At 42.7% G+C, this 18968-nt stretch overlaps 1 protein-coding gene across 1 annotated transcript in view; it reads left to right on the top strand.

The window, feature by feature from the left end:
- NCOA6 (nuclear receptor coactivator 6) overlaps nt 1-18968 on the top strand; it is a 78488-nt gene that overhangs the window by 22159 nt on the left and 37361 nt on the right. Inside the window, 4 exon segments of the mRNA XM_006024688.3 lie at nt 9073-9201; nt 10572-11387; nt 14547-14693; nt 15572-16691. Coding sequence (XP_006024750.1) covers nt 9073-9201; nt 10572-11387; nt 14547-14693; nt 15572-16691 — 2212 coding nt within the window.

Below are 18968 nucleotides of genomic sequence, written 5' to 3'. Positions count from 1 at the left end.
AAAAAAAAAAAAAAAAAAAAAAAAATCTCTATTGGTGCACCTTTACCGGTTTGGAGTTAGCATTTTGGAGCCTACCAGAAACCATCTTGCTGTGGAAAGTAATAAGATACTTGCATATGGTTTACATAATTGCATTAGAAAACTATAAACTTCTTCCTAGTAAAATGTCAATTTGGTGATTATAGTCATAAAGCTGTAGAGAAGTGTGCGAGCCGGGCCCTTTTTTGTGCTCTGCACGGGCTGTGGCCAGCAGCCCGGGCACGTGGGGTCGGAGAGAACGCGCGACACGCTAGAATTAGGCACGGACTCGTAATGGTAGATTTAAAGATTGTTTACTTACACCAAAGATGGTTGCTGTGCAAGCTGGAAAACTTGCTTGAGTTGCGGTTACAGACAAAACAACACGAACAATCACGTGGAGGGAAACAGAGCTCCGGATGCCCTGGACAAGCGCGCCACCGAAATAGAAACTTCGTAGATACGTGTTATAAAGAATTATCGCTCGAAGACGGGAAGAGGTGGGCGATGGATCAGGTTGCCAAACTCCTCTGAATCTCACACAGGGTTTCTATTACCCTGCCGTGTACCCAGAGTCCCCACGAGATGGATGTGGAGTCCTCTTCGGCTTGGGCGGAAACCGCTCGAGCCTCTTATACGGCTAGCAGGCCAATCATTAGCCGCCACGTGGGAATAATTTAGAACTAGCCAATAGTGGGGAACAAATTTGCATGCGGGTGGCGGGAACTCCTTTGCACCGTGCATTTCTCTTGCAACTTGAGCAATGCACCCTGTAAAGGAAGCTACAAATTGGCGGGAAATTCTCCCTTGCACCGGGGTTCTCCTCTGCAGCAGAAAACTCCACCGTGCAACGAAGCTGCAATGTAGTGGGTATAATTCTAGTGCCGAAGCACACACAAAATCATATCTTTGGGTTATGACAAGAAGTAGGGCTAGAAGGAACCTCCAGAGGTCATGTAGTCCAACACCCTGCCTGAGGCAGGATCGTCCCTATTCGAACTACCCCATACAATCATAAACTAAACTCTGTTTAAGAATACCTTCAACCCTGACAAAACATATATTTAACACCCTGGCCTGCTGCTGGTAAAGCAGGGGAACTGTGACAGCCAATATCCTTGCTTCTATAAAAAGTTGTCAATGTACTCAAGAGATTCTGGGTAGAGGGCCACGTCCCTTGCTACAGAGGAAGGCAAAAAAACTCCATAGTCCATACTATCTGACCATGGGGTAAAATTCCTTCCTGACCCCAGACATGGTGATTGATCTGACCCTGATCAGAGGGGAAAGACCCTCTAGCTAGGAACCTTCAGCTTTGCTCTGGGCAGGAGAATTGGCACATGCCAGTTGAAGTCCCCAGCCTTAGCTGTAGCCAACACCCAATGCCTCCAGGGAAGCTTAAAAATACCATGACATGCATAGCAGAAAAAACTGTGGTGGGGGAGAGAGTAGCCAGCAAGCCCAGAAGCATGGGAAATCGCTATGGTAGAAAATCAGCTTAGCTGCACCTAGATCATCCTCAACTGGTGGCTGTCCAACCAGTTCTTGAACACCTCCAGTGATGAGGAGTCCACAACTTCCCTAGGCAGTCTATTCCACTGCCTTGTTGTTCTAAGTGAAGAAGTTTTTCTGGTTGTCCAATCTAAACTTTCATTGCTATAACTTCAAGCCACTGGTCTGCATCTTCCTTTCTGCAGCAAGAGGGAAAAGGTGCTTTCCCTCCTCTTTATGGCAGCCCTTCAACTATTTGAAGATTGCTGTTCATGTCTCCTCTTTAAGCACCTTTTCCACAAGCTGAACATAGCTCCTCCAGTCTCTCCTCATTTGACCTGCCTTCCAAGCCCACCCTTGATCATCTTTGTTGCCCACCTCTGGACCCTCTCTAACTTCTCTACATCCCTTTTAAAATGTGGGGCCTAAAACTGCACACAGTACTCCAGGTGAGGCCTAACTAGTGCCGAGTAGAGAGGCACTATCACCTCCCATGTCTTGCACCTAACACTTCTATTAATGCAGCCCAAAATCTTTTATGAGGCTTCATCACACTGCAGACTCATATTGAGTCTGTGGTCTACCAAGGCTTCAAAGTCATAGATTCATAGATGTAGGGTTGGAAGGGACTTAAGTAGATCATCAAGTCTGACCCCCTGCCCTGGGCAGGAGAGAATACTGGGCTCTCATGACCCCAGCTAGGTAATTGCCAAGCCTCCTCTTAAAGACCCCCAAGGTAGGAGCCAGCACCACTTCCCTTGGAAGTTGGTTCCAGATCCTAGCTGCCCTGACTGTGAAATAGTATCTTCTAATGTCCAGCCTGAACCTACTCTCAAACAACTTATGGCTGTTATTCCTGGTTACTCCGGGAGGTGTATGGGTGAACAGGGTCTCTCCCATTCCCTACTGGTCCCCCCGATAAGTTTGTAGATGGCCACCAGGTCCCCTCTCAGCCTTCTCTTGTGAAGGATGAACAGGTTCAGGTCCTGTAGCCTTGCTGAACCCAGATCATGTGAATGGCCCTCCTCTGGACCCTTTCGATGCTGGCCACATCTCTCCTAAAGTGCAGCGCCCAGAACTGGATGCAGCATTCCAACTGACCAGTGTTGCATAGACGGGGAGGATCACCTCCTTGGCCCTGCTTGTGATGCATCTGTGGATGCATGACAAGGTGGGGTTGGCTTTACTGACTGTGTCTCATGTTGGCGGCCCATGCTTATTTTGGAATCGATAATGACTCCAAGATCTCTTTCTGCCACTGTGCTTTTGAGAAGGGAGTTCCCCAACCTGTAGGTATGCTGCTGGCTCTTACTGTCCAAGTGCAGTACCCTGCACTTGTCAGTATTAAATCCCATCCTATTCTCATTCGCCCACCCCTGTAACCTGTCCAGGTCCAGCTGTATCCTGTCCCTCCCTTCTAGTGTGCCCACCTCGCCCCAGATCTTGGTGTCGTCAGCAAATTTGAACAGGGTGCTTTTCACCCCCTTGTCCAAGTCGCTAATAAAGAGATTAAACAGCGCGGGCCCAAGGACCAAGCCCTAAGGGACCCCACTGCCCACATCCCTCCAGATCGAATATGACCCGTCCACCATCACTCTGGGTGTGGTCCCTCAGCCAATTTACGACCCATCTGACTGTAGGCATCAATCCCACAGTTGTCTAGCAAAAAGTCCATTTTCAGAGAACTGCCATCCAGTCAGGTGTCACCCATTTATTTGTGTTTTTGATTATTCCTCCTGAGGTATAGCACCCTGCATTTGTCCACATTACACTTCATCCTGTTAGCTTCAGCCCAACTTTCCAATCTGTTGAGATCCTTCCAAATTGTGCTCCCATTTTCCAGTGTGTTCAGAATCCTTCCCAGTTTTGTGTTGTTTGCAGATGACTTGTTCAAGAAGCTTTCTACACCAGCATCCAAATTGTTAATAAACATGTTGAACAGCACAGGGCCCAGGACAGACCTTGAAAACCTCCTGCCATTCTGACGTGGACCCATTAATTACTCTTTGCTTGTGCCTATTGAGTCAGTTTTCTCTTCACCTTACAGTAGTTTTGTCCAGCCCACGTTTCTCCAATTTACGTATGAGAAGGCCTTGTAGGACCTTGTCAAAAGCCTTGCTGAAGTCCAGATATACTATATCCACAGGATTCTCTTCATCCATCCAGGTAGTTACTTTGTCAAAGAAGGAGATCAGGTTTGTTTGACATGATTTGTTTTTCATAAATCCATGCTTGCTGCCTGCAATCAGCCTTTCCTGTTCCAGATACTTGCAAGTGATCTTCCTTAGGATATGCTCCAGCAACTTCCCAGGTATTGAGGTGGGGCTTACCGCTCTGTAGTTCTCCCTGTCCTCCTCCTTGCCTTTTTTTTTAAAGAGGGGCACTACGTTGGCCCTGTTCTAGTCTTCTGGTACTTGGCCTACCTCCCATGATTTCATTGCCAAGGGCTCTGAGAGATCCTCTCAGTTCCTTCAGGACCCTGGGATGAAGCTCACTGGGCCTGCTGACTTAAATTCATTCAGACTCAACAAAAGCTCTCTGACCATCTCTTGCTATCTCCTCCCTCAGCTTGCCCCCTTTTTTATCCAGATAATTAATATTAGGTTTCTGGCTGCAGCTTAATTTTTTTGTGAAGACTGAGGTAAAGTAGCTGTTGAGTAGCTCTGCCTTCTTTGTACCTTCAGTTAGGTGTTCTCACTGGCTTTTTAACAGAGGACCCACAGCTTCCTTGGTCCTTCTTTTCTGGCCACCATACTTATAGAATCTCTTCTTGTTGTCCTTAAACTGCTTTCCTAGGTGCAGCTTGTTTTTGTTTTTTTTAACCTTTGCCTTCCTGATTTTGTCCCTGAAGGTTCTTGCTATTTCCTGATGTTCATCCTTGGTGACCTGTCCATTCTTCTGTTGCTTTTATGCTTTCCTTTTGCATTTGAGGCATTTTAGAAGCTTCTTGTGCAGACACATTGGTCTCGCCATTCTTTTTGTGCTACCATCATGTCAGGACAGTTTCTTACTGGGTTTTCACAACATGCATCAGTTGCTCCACCAATAGCCCCACACAACAGCTACACAGCCCTCACACCATTGATGGATCAAACATTTGCATTCTCTGCACCGAGGACAGTTAAGGAACAACCGCCCCCACCAAGGAAGCAATGAAGGGTAATTGTTGTGGGAGACTCCCTGCTGTGTGGAACAGTAGGTGCCATTTGTCATTCAGACCCCTTTGCTCGGGAGGTCTACTGCCTTCCAGCAGCCAGGATCTGAGATGTAATGGCGAGGATTTCAAAGCTGGTCCGCCCTACAGACCATTACCCTATTCTCCTTGTCCATGTGGGTACCAACGACATGGCGAGAAACAACCGCAGGAGAATCATGAACAACTACAAGACCATGGGGGTGAAGCTTAAAGAACTAGGAGCACAAGTGATCTTCTCCTCAATCCTCCCAGTTAGAGACTGGTTGTCGGAGGGAGGAATGCATTGGAGGAAGTCAACCGAAAGCTTTGGAGATGGTGTCACTGTGTTGGTTTTGGATTCCTTGACCTTAGCATGCAGTTCAATGGCACTGGTCTGCATGCAAGAGATGGTATTCACCTCATGGGCAGAGGAAAGAAGCTCTTCTCTACGAGAATCACCGACTTGCTGAGGAGGGCTTTAAACTAGGCATGTCTGGGGGAGTGAGGGTGGATTCCACTGCTGTACACAAATCCTCTAGCCAAGACCCATGGGAGGGCATTCATGTAGGGGACATCCAGATGAGTACCAGCATCCTGAGACACAGGCAGAGTGACAGAAAACCTGAGGTGACTAAGGGTAACCTCCCTTTAGGGGAACACCAGAAGCATGGGCAATAAACAGGATGAACTAGCACACCTTCTGGCAGACAAGGAATTTGACCTCATTGGGTTGACAGAGACCTGGTGGGTTGATACATATGACTGGGCAGTGGATATTGAGGGCTATAGGTTTATAGAAAGGATTGGGTTGGGAAGAAGGGAGGAGGGGTGGCCCTCCCTGCAGGTCGCATTTGGTGCAGGGAGAGGTCACTTGAGACCCTCTGGGTCAAGATACAAGGGGACCAATGAGAAGGGGACCTCATGGTAGGAGGCTATTAGAGACCTCCCTACCAAGAAGAGGAGAGCAATTAGGCATTCTCCAGGGAACTGACTGAAGCAGCTAGCACAAAAAACCTGATTGTCATGGCAACTACCCTGACATCTCTTGGGAAGACCATTCAGCCAGCTCCAGCAGACCATCCAACTTCTTGGCAGCTATTGACGACCTGTTCTTGACCACAGGCTGTGGAAAAACCAACTAAGGGCAAAGCCACTCTGGTCTTGATGCTGACCAAAGGGGAAGACATGGTAGGTGACCTGAAGGTTGGAGGTACTCTGGGCGACAGTGATCATTATCTGATTAGTTTCACCATCCACCAAAAGGCTGGGAATTCTGTCAGTAGAACAGAAGTCCTACATTTCAGAAGGGCAGATTTTGGTAAACTCAGGAGTCTAGTTAGAAAGGCCCTTTGCGACCAGCAACTGGATGATTTGGGAGTTCAGGAACAATGGTGCTTCCTTAAGGGGGCAATTCTCACTGCTCAAAAAGAGGGAAAGGGGCCCACTTGGCTCAACAGGGGTATTAGGGAACTTTTGAAAAAGTAAAAAGGAGCATATATGCAATGGAAAAACAGGGAAGAGGGATGACCCTGCAGACTGTAGACGAGTCAGTCTGACTTTAGTTTCTGGTAAATATCGTTGAAAAAATTGTCAAGGAGGCCATCAACCACAAGTTCACAACTGGTGGGGTATTAAGAAGCAACCAGCACAGCTTTATCAAGGGTAGGTCATGCCTAACAAACCTGGTGTCCTTTTATGACCAGGTAGCTAGCTAGCTGGACAAGGGACATGAGGTTGACATCATTTACCTAGATTTCAGCAAAGCCTTTGATACTGTTTCTCATTAGATTCTCTCAATTAAGCGGGAGGGTACTGGCTTAGACCAGTCTACAGTGAGGTGGGTTGGCAACTGGCTCAGAGGCCGATCCCAGAGAGTTGTAATTGATGGGATTGCCTCATCCTGGAGTGCTGTCTCCAGTGGTGTTCCCCAGGGATCAGTGCTTGGGCCCATACTCTTTAATATCTTTATCAATGACTTGGACAAGGGAGTGGGAAGCGCAGTGATTAAGTTTGTGGGTGACACCAAGCTGTGGGGTAATGCAGGCACAACCGAAGATAGGGGAAGGATCCAGGGTGACCTTGACAGACTGGTCCTATGGCTGAATTCAATCAGATGAAGTTCAGTAGGGACAAATGCTGGGTCCTCCATCTGTAGGAAGAACCTTCATCATAACTATAAGATGGGTGGTGGTCCACTGGCTGACACTGCATCTGAAAGGGATCTGGGGGTGACAGTCGACCAGAAGATTAATATGAGCTAACATTGTGATGAAATTGCCAACAGGGCAAACAGAACTCTGGTGTTCATCAGTCAGTGTGTTGCGAATAGATCCTGAGAGGTGCTCCTCCCCCTCTGTTCAGTGTTGGTGAGGTGACAGCTGGAGTACTGTGTCCAGTTCTGGGCACCGCACTTCAGGAAGGATGTGGATAAGCTCTAAAGGGTACAGAGAAGGGCCTCCCATATGATTAGGGGCCTGGAAGATGGTAGGCCCTATAAGGAGAGACTCTGGGAACTGGGTTTGTTCAATCTGTGTAAGAGAAGACTGTGAGGTGACTTGATAGCTGCCTACAAGTATGTCAGGTGAACACCAAGATCTAGGGGAGCAACTCTTCAGAAAGGCACCCCTTGGGAGGACGTGGATCAATGGGCACAAACTAATTGAGGAAAAAATTCAGGTTAGACATGGGGGAAAACTTATTTTCTGTAAGGGTATCTAGAATCTGGAACACGCCAGAGGTGGTACAGTCGCCATTCCTGAATTTGTTCAAGAGGAGGCTGGACAAGTACCTCGTTGAGCTCATTTGAGCCCGATAACCTCCTGCCCATAGCAGGGGACCGGACTTGATCTTACAGGTCCCTTCCAGTCCTTCTATTTCCATCGTTCCAATACTGTACCTCTTGGAAGCTTCCAGCCCTCCTGAGCACCTTTATCCTTCAATCTGTCCTCCTGTGACACCATGCCTGTTAGCTCCTCAAATTGAATGAAATTCACCATTTTGAAATCTAGTGTCCTAATTTTGCTGACCTCATGCTTTCCCCATCTCAGGATCTGGAATTCTATCGTATTGTGATCTCTTCCTCCCCAGTTATCCATCAAAAGATTTGGGGATGCATTAATAGAAGCATTAGGTGCCAGACATGGGAGGTGATAGTACCTCTTTACTTGGCACTGTTTAGGCCTCACCTGGGTAACTCCCAAGTTACCCATCAACTTCACATTCTCCACCAGTTCTTCCCTGTTGGTCAGAACAAGATCCAAGACAAATAATCCCCTAGTTGTATCCTCTACTTTCTGGAAAAGAAAGTTGTCCTCCACACTAGTTGGGAACTGGTTTGACATTTTATGTTTGGTTGCATTGATCTTCCAGCAGATGCCTGGAAAATTGAAGTCTCCCATCCCATAGCGTGTGGATAGATTTGTCACCTGCTTCAAGAGTGCATTGTCCACCTCTTCTTCTTGATTAGGTAGCCTATAATAAATCCCCACCATTATATCACTGCTGCATCTTTCACCTTTTATCTTTACCCGGATGCAGTTTGCTTTGCTGTTGTCTTCCTCCTGAACCAGGGAACAAATTTATGCATTTTTGACATACAAGGGAACACCACCACCTTTTCTCCCAATCCTTTTCTTCTGAAATAGAGTGTAACCCTTGATGTTCACATTCTAGTCAAAGGACCTGTCCCAGCAGGTCTTGGTGATGCCTATCAGATCATAGTTCTTTTCACAGGCTGCGGCTTTCATCTCATTTTGTTTATTCCCCACACTTCACGCATTTGTATACATGCAATGGATTTATTTTGAATCTTGACCTCCTTGCTTCCTTTTTGTGCCATTTGTTTCGGTCTTGTAGCTCTCTAGCCCTTTCCCAGAGTCAAGTTGCTTTTTCAAGCAACTCAACTCATGATCAACTTTCAATGTAATGACTGTTTACTATCTGTCCTAGAGACATGTGTTCATCTAACATTTTAAAATAATGCTGAGAATTCTGGTGTTCTTTTTACAGTCTCTCAGATAAATGAGTTATTGGAAACATTTTAAAGCTTCAGTTTTTTGGGTGGTTCTCAGCACTTTGCACCCCTGTTGGTAGTTTGGCAAATGCTGCAGTTATGAAAAATGTTTCTTCTAGACATCTCTTTTTCTAATGTTTTTTCTTGCCATGTAAACTTTCAAGCTGAAAGTTAACCAAAAGGAGTCGGCTTTCCCTCAAGTTCAGTTTGAACTTGTGCTGGTAAAGAGTCATTACATGTAAAGAAACAAATTACTGAAAAAGTTACTAATGCCATTTTAACTTCTATTTTCCTTTGGAAAACATTGCTGTGCATTGTTCAACAATGTGACAGACTGTAGTTAAGATTTGGCAATTCATAACTTTTATTTTTTTAGGATTAATAAGAATGAACAATCCTGCAGCTGTCATGATGTCCCAGAGTGGAAATGTATCCTCTTCTATGATGACAGGTGGAGCTAATGCAGAGCTGCAACCCAGGACACCTCGACCTACATCGCAGTCAGGTAGCAAACATGTACAGTAATAGCACCGACCTGTCACTAGTGCTATTGATGATTCGTTACTGTGAAATTACTTGGAATACTTTCTTCCTTCAGCATACAGTTGGCAGTTAAAGTGGAAGACATTTTTATCATAACCTCAAAAGGTTTCTCTTAAAAATATTAAATTTTAAGAAAAAAATATAACATCTAGGTGACCATGTTTTCAATTATTTTATGCTCTTGTATTGTTTAATAGTCTTTCCTGTTACGCTTAAACACATTTTACCCACATACTGTTCTGTCAGTCTCTTTGCCTTGAAGGGATCACTTCTGAGTGGTGCTTGTGCTGTGCATTCTCAGTCTCATTACTGAGGTTACCAGCAAGGGGGTCAAGAGTGGCTGCATTTTTTTTTAAATTTTTTTTTGCAATGCAGGTATGTCTGGTTTTGGTCTCCCTTATTTCTGGAATAAGGGCTTTGTGTATCTGGGTCTTTGTTTCAGTTTAAATTAGGCACCTAAACTATTAGTCTACCTTCCCACATTGTAGAGAGTGCTGAACACCTGCAGCTTTTGCAAAGAGTCTACCCTTTTTTTTAAGGCTTAATAGAATTGTTACTTTATATGCTTCACAAAATAATAAGTTTTCTATACTGAGAAACTTGCATTTGAATCTAAAGCTTATTAGTCTGTAAGTTTATATGAATCTGTAAAATGAATGACCAGGAACATCATGGTTGGTAGGAGCTACGGAAGAGGTTTGAACTGATATGCCTCTTTGTAAAATAATACTTTTCAAGAGTAGTTGGCTGGAATTTGAAGATCTGGTTTGTCTTCCCATTTTATTGGTAGAGATTGTATAAATTTAAGACTATTGAGACAGAGAGAGATTAGATGGCCTGCCTTCCTGTTAAATGATCATTTTTGCTTGCCCACATAAGTTCCTTTAAGATCCTTTGGAACAACATACAAAACGTCATTTGCATTTACAGAAAATATTAACTGCTTGTCTGGAAATGTTATCTTATGACATCATCATATATGATAGTTTGCTCCAACTTCCCTTCAGAGTTTGGAGTTTTATTAATCCCAAAAATGCATGTAAAGTTTACATTTGTCCACTGGAACAATTGCTTGGAGCCATAATCCTGTGTTTACATTCTCCACCATGCTTATGACCTAGCAGCTTAAGTTTCCCAGAATTTCTGGCATCTTTTAGAATACTACTAATTCTATACATTGGAGAAATTGGAACACTGAAGTGTGAATTTTTGTTGGACCCCAACTTCAGCGGAGAAAGCAAATGCAAGCAAGTAATTTCCCTTTCTTGTTTTGTGTTCTTTTTTTGGCTGCAGTGGATTACTTATTTTCACTTTTGTTTGCTGTTTCAATAGATGGAATGGATCCACTGTTGTCTGGACTAACTATCCAGCAGCAAAATCATCCCTCTGGATCTTTAGCTCCTCAGCTCCATTCAATGCAGTCAGTTCCTGTGAACAGGCAAATGAATCCAGCCAACTTTCAACAACTACAGCAACAGTCACAGCTTCAGCCACGCCCCCCACAACCACATCAGCAGCCCCAGCAGGTTATTCGACCTTCATTTACTACACCAGCTCAGGTTCCGGTTCCTCCTGGCTGGAACCAGCTGCCTTCTGGAGCACTTCAGCCTCCTCCAACCCAAGGAACAATGGGTACATTGACAGTAAACCAGGGATGGAAAAAGGCTCCATTGCCTGGACAAATGCAGCAGCAACTCCAAGCAAGACCATCTTTAGCAACAGTACAGACTCCCTCCCATCCTCCTCCTCCATATCCTTTTGGAAGCCAGCAAGCTTCTCAGGCTCACTCAAACTTTCCTCAAATGAGCAATCCTGGCCAATTTACTGCTCCTCAAATGAAAAATCTTCAGGGAGCGCCCTCACGGGTTCCCACACCACTACAGCAACCCCACCTGACCAACAAGTCTCCTGCCTCTTCTCCCTCTTCCTTCCAGCAGGGATCTCCTGCATCATCTCCAACAGTTAACCAAACACAGCAGCAGATGGGACCAAGGCCTCCCCAGAATAACACACTTCCCCAGGGGTTTCAGCAGTCTGTCAGTTCTCCTAGCCGTAATCAAATGGTGCAACAGGGCAGTGTACCCCCCAACTTCATGGTGATGCAGCAGCAAAACCAGGGTCCACAAGGTTTACATCCTGGCTTAGGAGGTAAGAAATTCTGAGACTTAGGTTCTCAAAAAAATAAGTTGTAGCAAGAGTGGTAGAACTTTAAACTGTTGTTTTTTTTTTTAAATAGATTTTCAAAACTTTCTCCATTGAATAAGTTCACAACTTGTTTTTTCTATGCACACAATGGTGAAGATGCCTTTTACTTCATAGTTATGTCATTACTGAATTACTGCTGTCTTGATAGCATGTTATCATCTGTTACAGTGCTAATTTGGAAGGTAACATGTAAGCACAGAAATCAATACAGCAATGCTTTTTTGACTGTGATCACAAATCTAAATGGTTTGTTTGCTTATTTATTTTATTCTTTCTCCTGTCCTCCTCCTTTGACCTGTTCATGCCTCCCATTGTACAGGATACTTCATCAGAGAAAACTGATAGCAGATGAAGAAAACTTTTTTCTTCTCTGCCCCCTTCACCCCTCTGTCCTCTTTTGTTTCATCACTGCCATAGATGCTGAGTTTTAGCCTCACTGCCTCCTTCAGACCATTGATACATGTTGATCCTCCTCTTTTATCTTGCTTCCTTTGTCATCCCCCTTCTTCTTATATAGCTCTTTTCTTTCTGCTGTAAATATGCCACACTTTGGTATTCTAAAATTAAAACTTCTTTTGACCTTGCTTGCCTCTTGAGCAACATCATCTTGCTTTATCTGCTGCTTTATTTTCTTCTTGACATCCTCTTGGGTCAGCTCAGTCCAGCTTCTGCTCAAGTACTTCAGAAACTATTTTAATCAAGGTTACTAAGGACATGGTTTGGGGTAGTTTCTAAGGCCTTTTCTCCATCCTTATTGACTTCCACCTATCTGCTGCCTTCAACTTTCCTGTTCTCTTTAAAGTTTTCTTAGTTCTCTGCTGCAGAGGTATCTCCTAACATTCATGCTTTCAATATTTCCTTGAAAAGCTACTTTCAAACCACTGTATCTTTTCGCCACAACGTTCAGGCTGTTGCTAAATTCTTGCAGATTTTCTTTTATTTCTGAAAACATCTTTAAAACAAACTTTAAACCATGCTGAGTGTTTTGTGTTGTTTTTTTCCCCCTTGCCTGATGCACATCTATTTTGGCTTCCCAGGTTCTCATGTTGTGCATCTTGAGTCTCCCCAGTGTGCTGTAGGTGTAACGTTCTCATCCTGGCTTACTGGTCTGGCCGAGACTCATCCATTTAGAGTCCTTGCTCTTTGCATTTGATTGATTTATTTTTTTGGTTGGATTCAACTCTGCATCTACTGTTCAAGTGTTTTGCCCTTGCTTCATACTCTCAGGTTCTGCCAGCTAATCTATGTCAATTTTCTGTCCTTGACTCGCAAGGTATTCTCAACCCTTTTTGATGCCAAACTCTCAATTTGCAAGATCCTCAGCAATCCTAGACTCTCCAGTTTAGTTTCCACTTTAATTTATATTACTCTTTGGGATTCACTTTTCAGGCAATATAGCTTTAAGTTTCACTCCATCTTTTCTAATAGTTTCCCTCCTTCCTTAGTGCTAATTTATTAAAATAAAACCCATTCTATTATTTAAATGTGTACTAAAAACAAACAGAATGAAAAAACCCTAGCACAATGGGCATGCAGCTTGAACTTATTTTTAGAGTACTATTTACTCTCACTGTTAGATTCTCAGCTAGCATAGGTGTGTTTGTTTCAGTGGAGCCACATTCTTTTTAACAGTTGAGTATCTGGCCCTTTATTGCTTTTGTTAAGAGTCCTCCTGTGCTATATTGTATCCATATTAAATTGTAATGTAAGCATGGCAGGGTAGGTGGAGTTTTCTCTTTGCAGTGCACCATCTGTATTACTTTTAAGTAATTCAGAAGTAAGCACAAGTTTTTCAGTTCATCTAATGTTTCCTTATTTAGCAACGGTCAAATTTTAAATTGGATTTAATATATAGAAAATCAATATTTAAAATTAATATATATGCAATTTAATATTTTACTTTACTGCATTTTTCTGATGCCTGAAAGTGTGAATGACTTGGGCTTTGGTTTCTGCTAACCCATTGGGAATTGATAGTTCTGCCATATTTAGTTGTATTCCATATTTGCAGCTGGGTCTCATACTTGACCTTGCTTGTTGGAGTGTCCTGGGAATTGGAAGAAAATTAGGACTCGCACTAGCTCCCCTGGATTCTTCCATGGGCTGCCCAATACAAGAGGGCCCCTTACTCTGGAGGAAATGTATAGTCACAGTCTAGCCCCTAATTGCATTATACTCATTAAGTATGGATACTTTTTAAAATGGGGGAATCGAGAATTAACAACCTGAAAAAACAAGTTTATTCCATGTAAGACTTTTTTTTAATTTTACGTATATGTTAGTTTTTTCATTATATGAAATAAACACAGCCTGAACACTGAGAGAAAGTTTACTAAAATATTTCTATGGATATAGAAAAAAAACCCATTAGCAATGTCACAGTTAACTGTTTCTGAATCATTTTTAGGCTTTGCTTATTTTGATATATAGCTGTAAAGAGAAAGCAGTCAGTTTAGCTGTGTTTCACTGTCATCTTAGATGTCGTGTTTAAAAATAAAAAATTTGTACACACACAAGCTGTGCCATGTTGCATTTGCATGGTGCTTTTACAGATAAGGACAAGCATCCCCGTCTCTCAGTAAGTTAATAATCAGTATTGGACAATACACATTTCTACACACTGTGTGTTGATTAGATCAAGGACACAATGTAAAAGGAAAACAATTGAAAACAAAGATGCTGGAGCAGGCAAAATCCTCATAGCTCTGAGTTCTTGGTTAAAAGAATAATCTCTGTGAATGATTAGTTATTAGAAAGTACAGTTAATATAATTGTTTTAGGACATAGCACTTTCTTAACCAGGTTTTTTTTGCACTAGATAGGAATGATGAACTCTGCCATTTGTTACTGACATACCAGCACAAACATCTTTTCTTCATAAAGTCAGACTTGCTATCTCTTTACTGTTTATTTATTAAATTACAGTTTTGGATATTTCTAAACTAGAGGTGGGTGGAAACTACAGAGATTTTGATTTGGTTCCTATCTGCTGCTGCTTTGTCTTCCTAACATGATGGGAAGAGTTTCTCTGTGAGTCGCAACTCTCAGAGAAGTCCAATCTCAAAAATGACTTTGATTAATGAATAACTGTTTTGTATTAAGGAATCCCCAAGCGCCTTCCACCTGGGTTCCCTGCAGGACAGGCTAATCAGAACTTTATGCAAAATCAGGTGCCTTCTACAGCACCAGGAACACCTGTGAACAGTGGAGCCCCTCAGCTACAAACAAGTCAAAATGTGCAGCATACAGGTTTGTGCCAAGCACATCATCTTTTTTTATTCCTTGGCATTTGTTTACTTGCCTTTAAAATGTGTGCATTCAGCCTTTTATACCTGTAATACAGGCAGCGACGTATAATAACACTATCCTGTTCTAGTCAGTATTACATTGGTCCTGCCAACTGAATGTGGGAGTATTGTAGATGCAGTGTATTTAGCTTCCAGGATGAAACAAAAAGCGGGAAAGTCCCCTTAAGATTCTCAATCCACCTCATCTACACTTGCTCACAGCAGTGACTTTCTTGGGTTCCAGAGGTAACTTCTTTCATTCTCTTTTGCCCGCAAAGAGGATTGTCTCGCAACCTCCCCACAAAAGAAATCTAGAATATTGTATCTTTGTCCTAGAAATAGCAAAGAGAATAATTCACTTAATCTTCAGTAAAGATATTAATCTTCCAATGAATGTTTAAATTCTTTAAGCCTCTATTTAGAGTCAGTGTCAAATTTGGAGTTTTAATTGTATAATAAATCTCTCATTATATGTTCTTAACATTTTAATTGATAGTCAAATAAAGTTTGCTATCTGGACTTTTCCTATGTTTAGGAAGCTCTGATAATGTCATGTTGCATATATATTTTTCTGTCTTCTAAAATATGGCTTAGATTAGCTTCAGGATTTGAAGTTAATCCATGGATGTACAAATTATTGGGTTGGATAAGGCTCTTGTCCTTTTTACTTTCAATGAAAGTATGGCTCAGCGTCATAGAGATTGTGAATGTCTTGACACTTTGCGATTTGCTGGTAAAATACATAAGTAATTAAATTGGTGTTTGTTTTCTAATTGTCATATTATTTGTGTGATTTGTATTTTTTTTGTTTGCAATTTTTACATTTTTTTATCTTTCAAGGTGTTCAAGGTTCTGGCCCTCATCAAAATCAGATGCAAGCACCACATGGCCCACCAAACATGATGCAGACCAATCTAATGGGACTTCATGGAAATATAAATAACCAGCAGGCTGGTGCCAGTGGAGTTCCACAAGTTAATATGGGCAACATGCAGGGGCAACCTCAACAAGGACCACAGTCCCAGCTTATGGGAATGCATCAGCAAATTGTTTCCTCCCAAGGACAGATGGTGAATATTCAGGCTCAAGGATCTCTGAACCCTCAAAACCAGATGATTCTTTCCCGTACCCAGCTCATGCCACAAGGCCAAATGATGGTAGCACCCCAAAACCAAAACCTTGGTCCTTCACCACAAAGGATGACCCCACCCAAGCAAATGATTCCCCAGCAGGGCCAACAGATGATGGCTACACATAATCAAATGATGGGACCTCAAGGCCAGGTCTTGCTACAGCAGAACTCAATGATGGAACAGATGATGACCAATCAGATGCAAGGAAATAAACAGCCATTTAATACTCAAAACCAGTCAAATGTTATGACGGGGCCAGCTCAAATGATGAGAGGACCAACCCCAAATATGCAAGGAAACATGGTGCAGTTCAGTGGGCAAATGATGACTCAACAAGGCCCTGTGAATGGCAATCCTTCTCAGACTATGGGAATTCAAGGACAGGTTTTAAGGCCAACAGGACCTGGCCCCCATATGTCTCAGCAGCATGGGGACTCCAATACTACAACAAACAATGATGTGAACATGACGCAGATGCTACCTGATGTTCCCGTACAGCAGCCAAATATGGTGCCTTCCCATATGCAGGCAATGCAAGGAAATAATAATACTTCAGGGAATCATTTTGCTGGACATGGGATGCCTTTCAGTAGCCCTTTTACTGGAACACCAAATGGGAATCAGATTTCTTGTGGACAAAATCCTGGTTTTCCTGTCAATAAAGATGTCACTCTAACAAGTCCACTGTTGGTAAACTTGCTACAAAGTGATATATCTGCAGGACATTTTGGTGTAAACAACAAACAGAACAATCAGAATGCAAACAAACCCAAAAAGAAAAAGCCTCCAAGAAAGAAGAAAAATAATCAGCAGCTAGAGCAAGCTAAGTAGGTTTAATATTCTTGTTTTCAACAGAAACAACCTCAGCATGTTTCTGTGTATGTGTGCACTCACGTGGAAAGAATGAGAGAGCAGAATTTTGAACCTTAGCAATTTTTTTTTTTAAAGAAATATATTTAAATCACAATACAGTTCTGTTCTATTTAGTGGGGGAAAGAGCACATTTACATTTAATTGTTGTTCTAATTATCTATGTTACTCCCAGCTGTTAATACCATAAGAGCATAATGTTTATATCTTCCAGATGAGGGGTCAGGGCTGTTAGTTGCTGCTGCTCTGTTAGTACCCCAGTCTCAAAAACAGTCATTTTAGTATAACAATAGAAACAGCAGCTCTGAGTTGGGAGACAGAAGGATACCTGTCCAGTCTGGCAGGTATAGTGAAGGATGGACGGATGCGTCCACAGGTGTTCCTAACTTTGGGGATAAATTGGTACAAAGGCAGGACTGGACACAGGCAATGGGAGGAGAAATAGAAACTAGAAGTTCTTGAAGTGGGGAGGTTGGGACTCATAGGGCAATGTGAAGGACTAGAATAAGAAACCTCAGGTGTGGAGACAGGAACTGTCAATAGGCTGGAAATAGGGTTAGGAGAGTTAGGGAACAGAGCAGACAGAAACTGGCTAGGTTGGAAGAACAGGTCAAAAGGGTTAATGCTTATGGGGGAAATAGAGGAGATTCCCTTTCACAACCTGGAATGAACCCAGGGTTCTCATTCACATCATTCCTTGTCTGTGGTAAATACCTGAAAGTCACTGACCATTTTTCCCATGCCCTTCTGTTCCTGGTCCACATAGAAGACAACAGCCTACTAGTTCCATTAGCTTAAGCAGCAAAAGCATGTGGTGAATTTTATGATTCCAGCCATCTGGGTGTCAGTAGAATATGGGACAGATTTGGGGGTATTTTTCAGTTTGCTGTTAAAAAAAAAAAAAAAAAAAAAGGCCAAGAAATTTTGTACGTGCAAAGTTGAGCATTCAAAAATTAGGAAATATCATAGCTGGGGTTGCCTGTGCATCCCTGATTTAGCTCCTTGTAAGTGTATTATGACATAGCCTTTAATTAGATTCATCACTTACTATCTTTTGCCATAGGATAGACCTGATTGAGAGCGACAGGATGGATAAGGTTTACCTACTGAGCACCTATTCAACATGTCACTTTTTCTTTACATTTTAATGCATGCTCCCCAGTACTTATTTAACAACACTCTTCACACACTGCTCTGAAGACAGCACCACAAGGAAATTAAGAATTCTGTGGGTGTTCATCACAAACCATTAGTGAACTTACATGCACAATACTCCTCTGAGATGAGAGGATGATGTTACCCCATTTTGCAGATGTGGAAGTAAGATATAGAGGTACCAAGATCAAAAGTATAGTTAATTTAGCAATTTAAGATATATTTAAGAGCTAATTTTTCAAGGGTGCTTGCATTATATGACACTTGGTAGTTGAGGCATGGCTCTCCACGACTTCAGTTGCAGAGGTGGGTATTTGCTACTACTAGAAATCAGACTTGAAACCCATGGCTTCAAGTTTGGCACTAAATGATGGGCCCTCGTTTATTTTGAATTTGTCTTGATTAGTGTCAGGTAGGAATGCTGTCAAAGGAACAGTGTCCAGTTCTTTTGGGCAGCTTTCAGGTGCCTTAACCAAGAGATCATCTCTTCTCAGTCTTGTTTATTTTGCCTCTTTCCATTTCTGGAACCACTGAAATGAATCTGGGGTTTGAGACACAGGAATCTTCTTTCTTAGATAATCCTCACTGATCTCCAGAACAGGTCCCTTCCCCATAATGAAGACAGCTGTGGTCCTAAGAAAAGTACAGGAAGCATGTAATTAAAGGCTGTACTATACTGCCTACATACAGCCAGACCAAGTTAAGGTTGTGCAGGCAACCTTATTTCTGGTATTTCCTAACTTTAGGATGTTATACTTCACAACTTCACTAATACTCTTTTTAATCATGTTTTTTTCTATGTAATTCTAATATTATAAAAGCCTAAGTCTGTCTGCCTCTGTCCGTAATGCTTTATTTGCACAGTGATTGGTTGTTTCCATCAGCCAATCGGAGTGCTTCAAGCATGGGGAAGCACCGCCATGATTCCAAAGCCAGGCTGAGGACTGGATAGAGGGTGCCAAGGCAAATGGAGGGAAAAGCTACAATTCTAACAGTTTTTGATAAAATTACAGGAGCTTTAGTTGGCTGCCTTCCTTCCACAGAAACAACAAAATAGCACAGAGGGAAACAAAAGTGGC

This window comes from Alligator sinensis, unplaced genomic scaffold, assembly GCF_000455745.1.
Source record: "Alligator sinensis unplaced genomic scaffold, ASM45574v1 scaffold511_1, whole genome shotgun sequence".
NCBI lineage: Eukaryota > Metazoa > Chordata > Crocodylia > Alligatoridae > Alligator > Alligator sinensis.
This window is presented reverse-complemented; position numbering and strand designations above follow the sequence as displayed.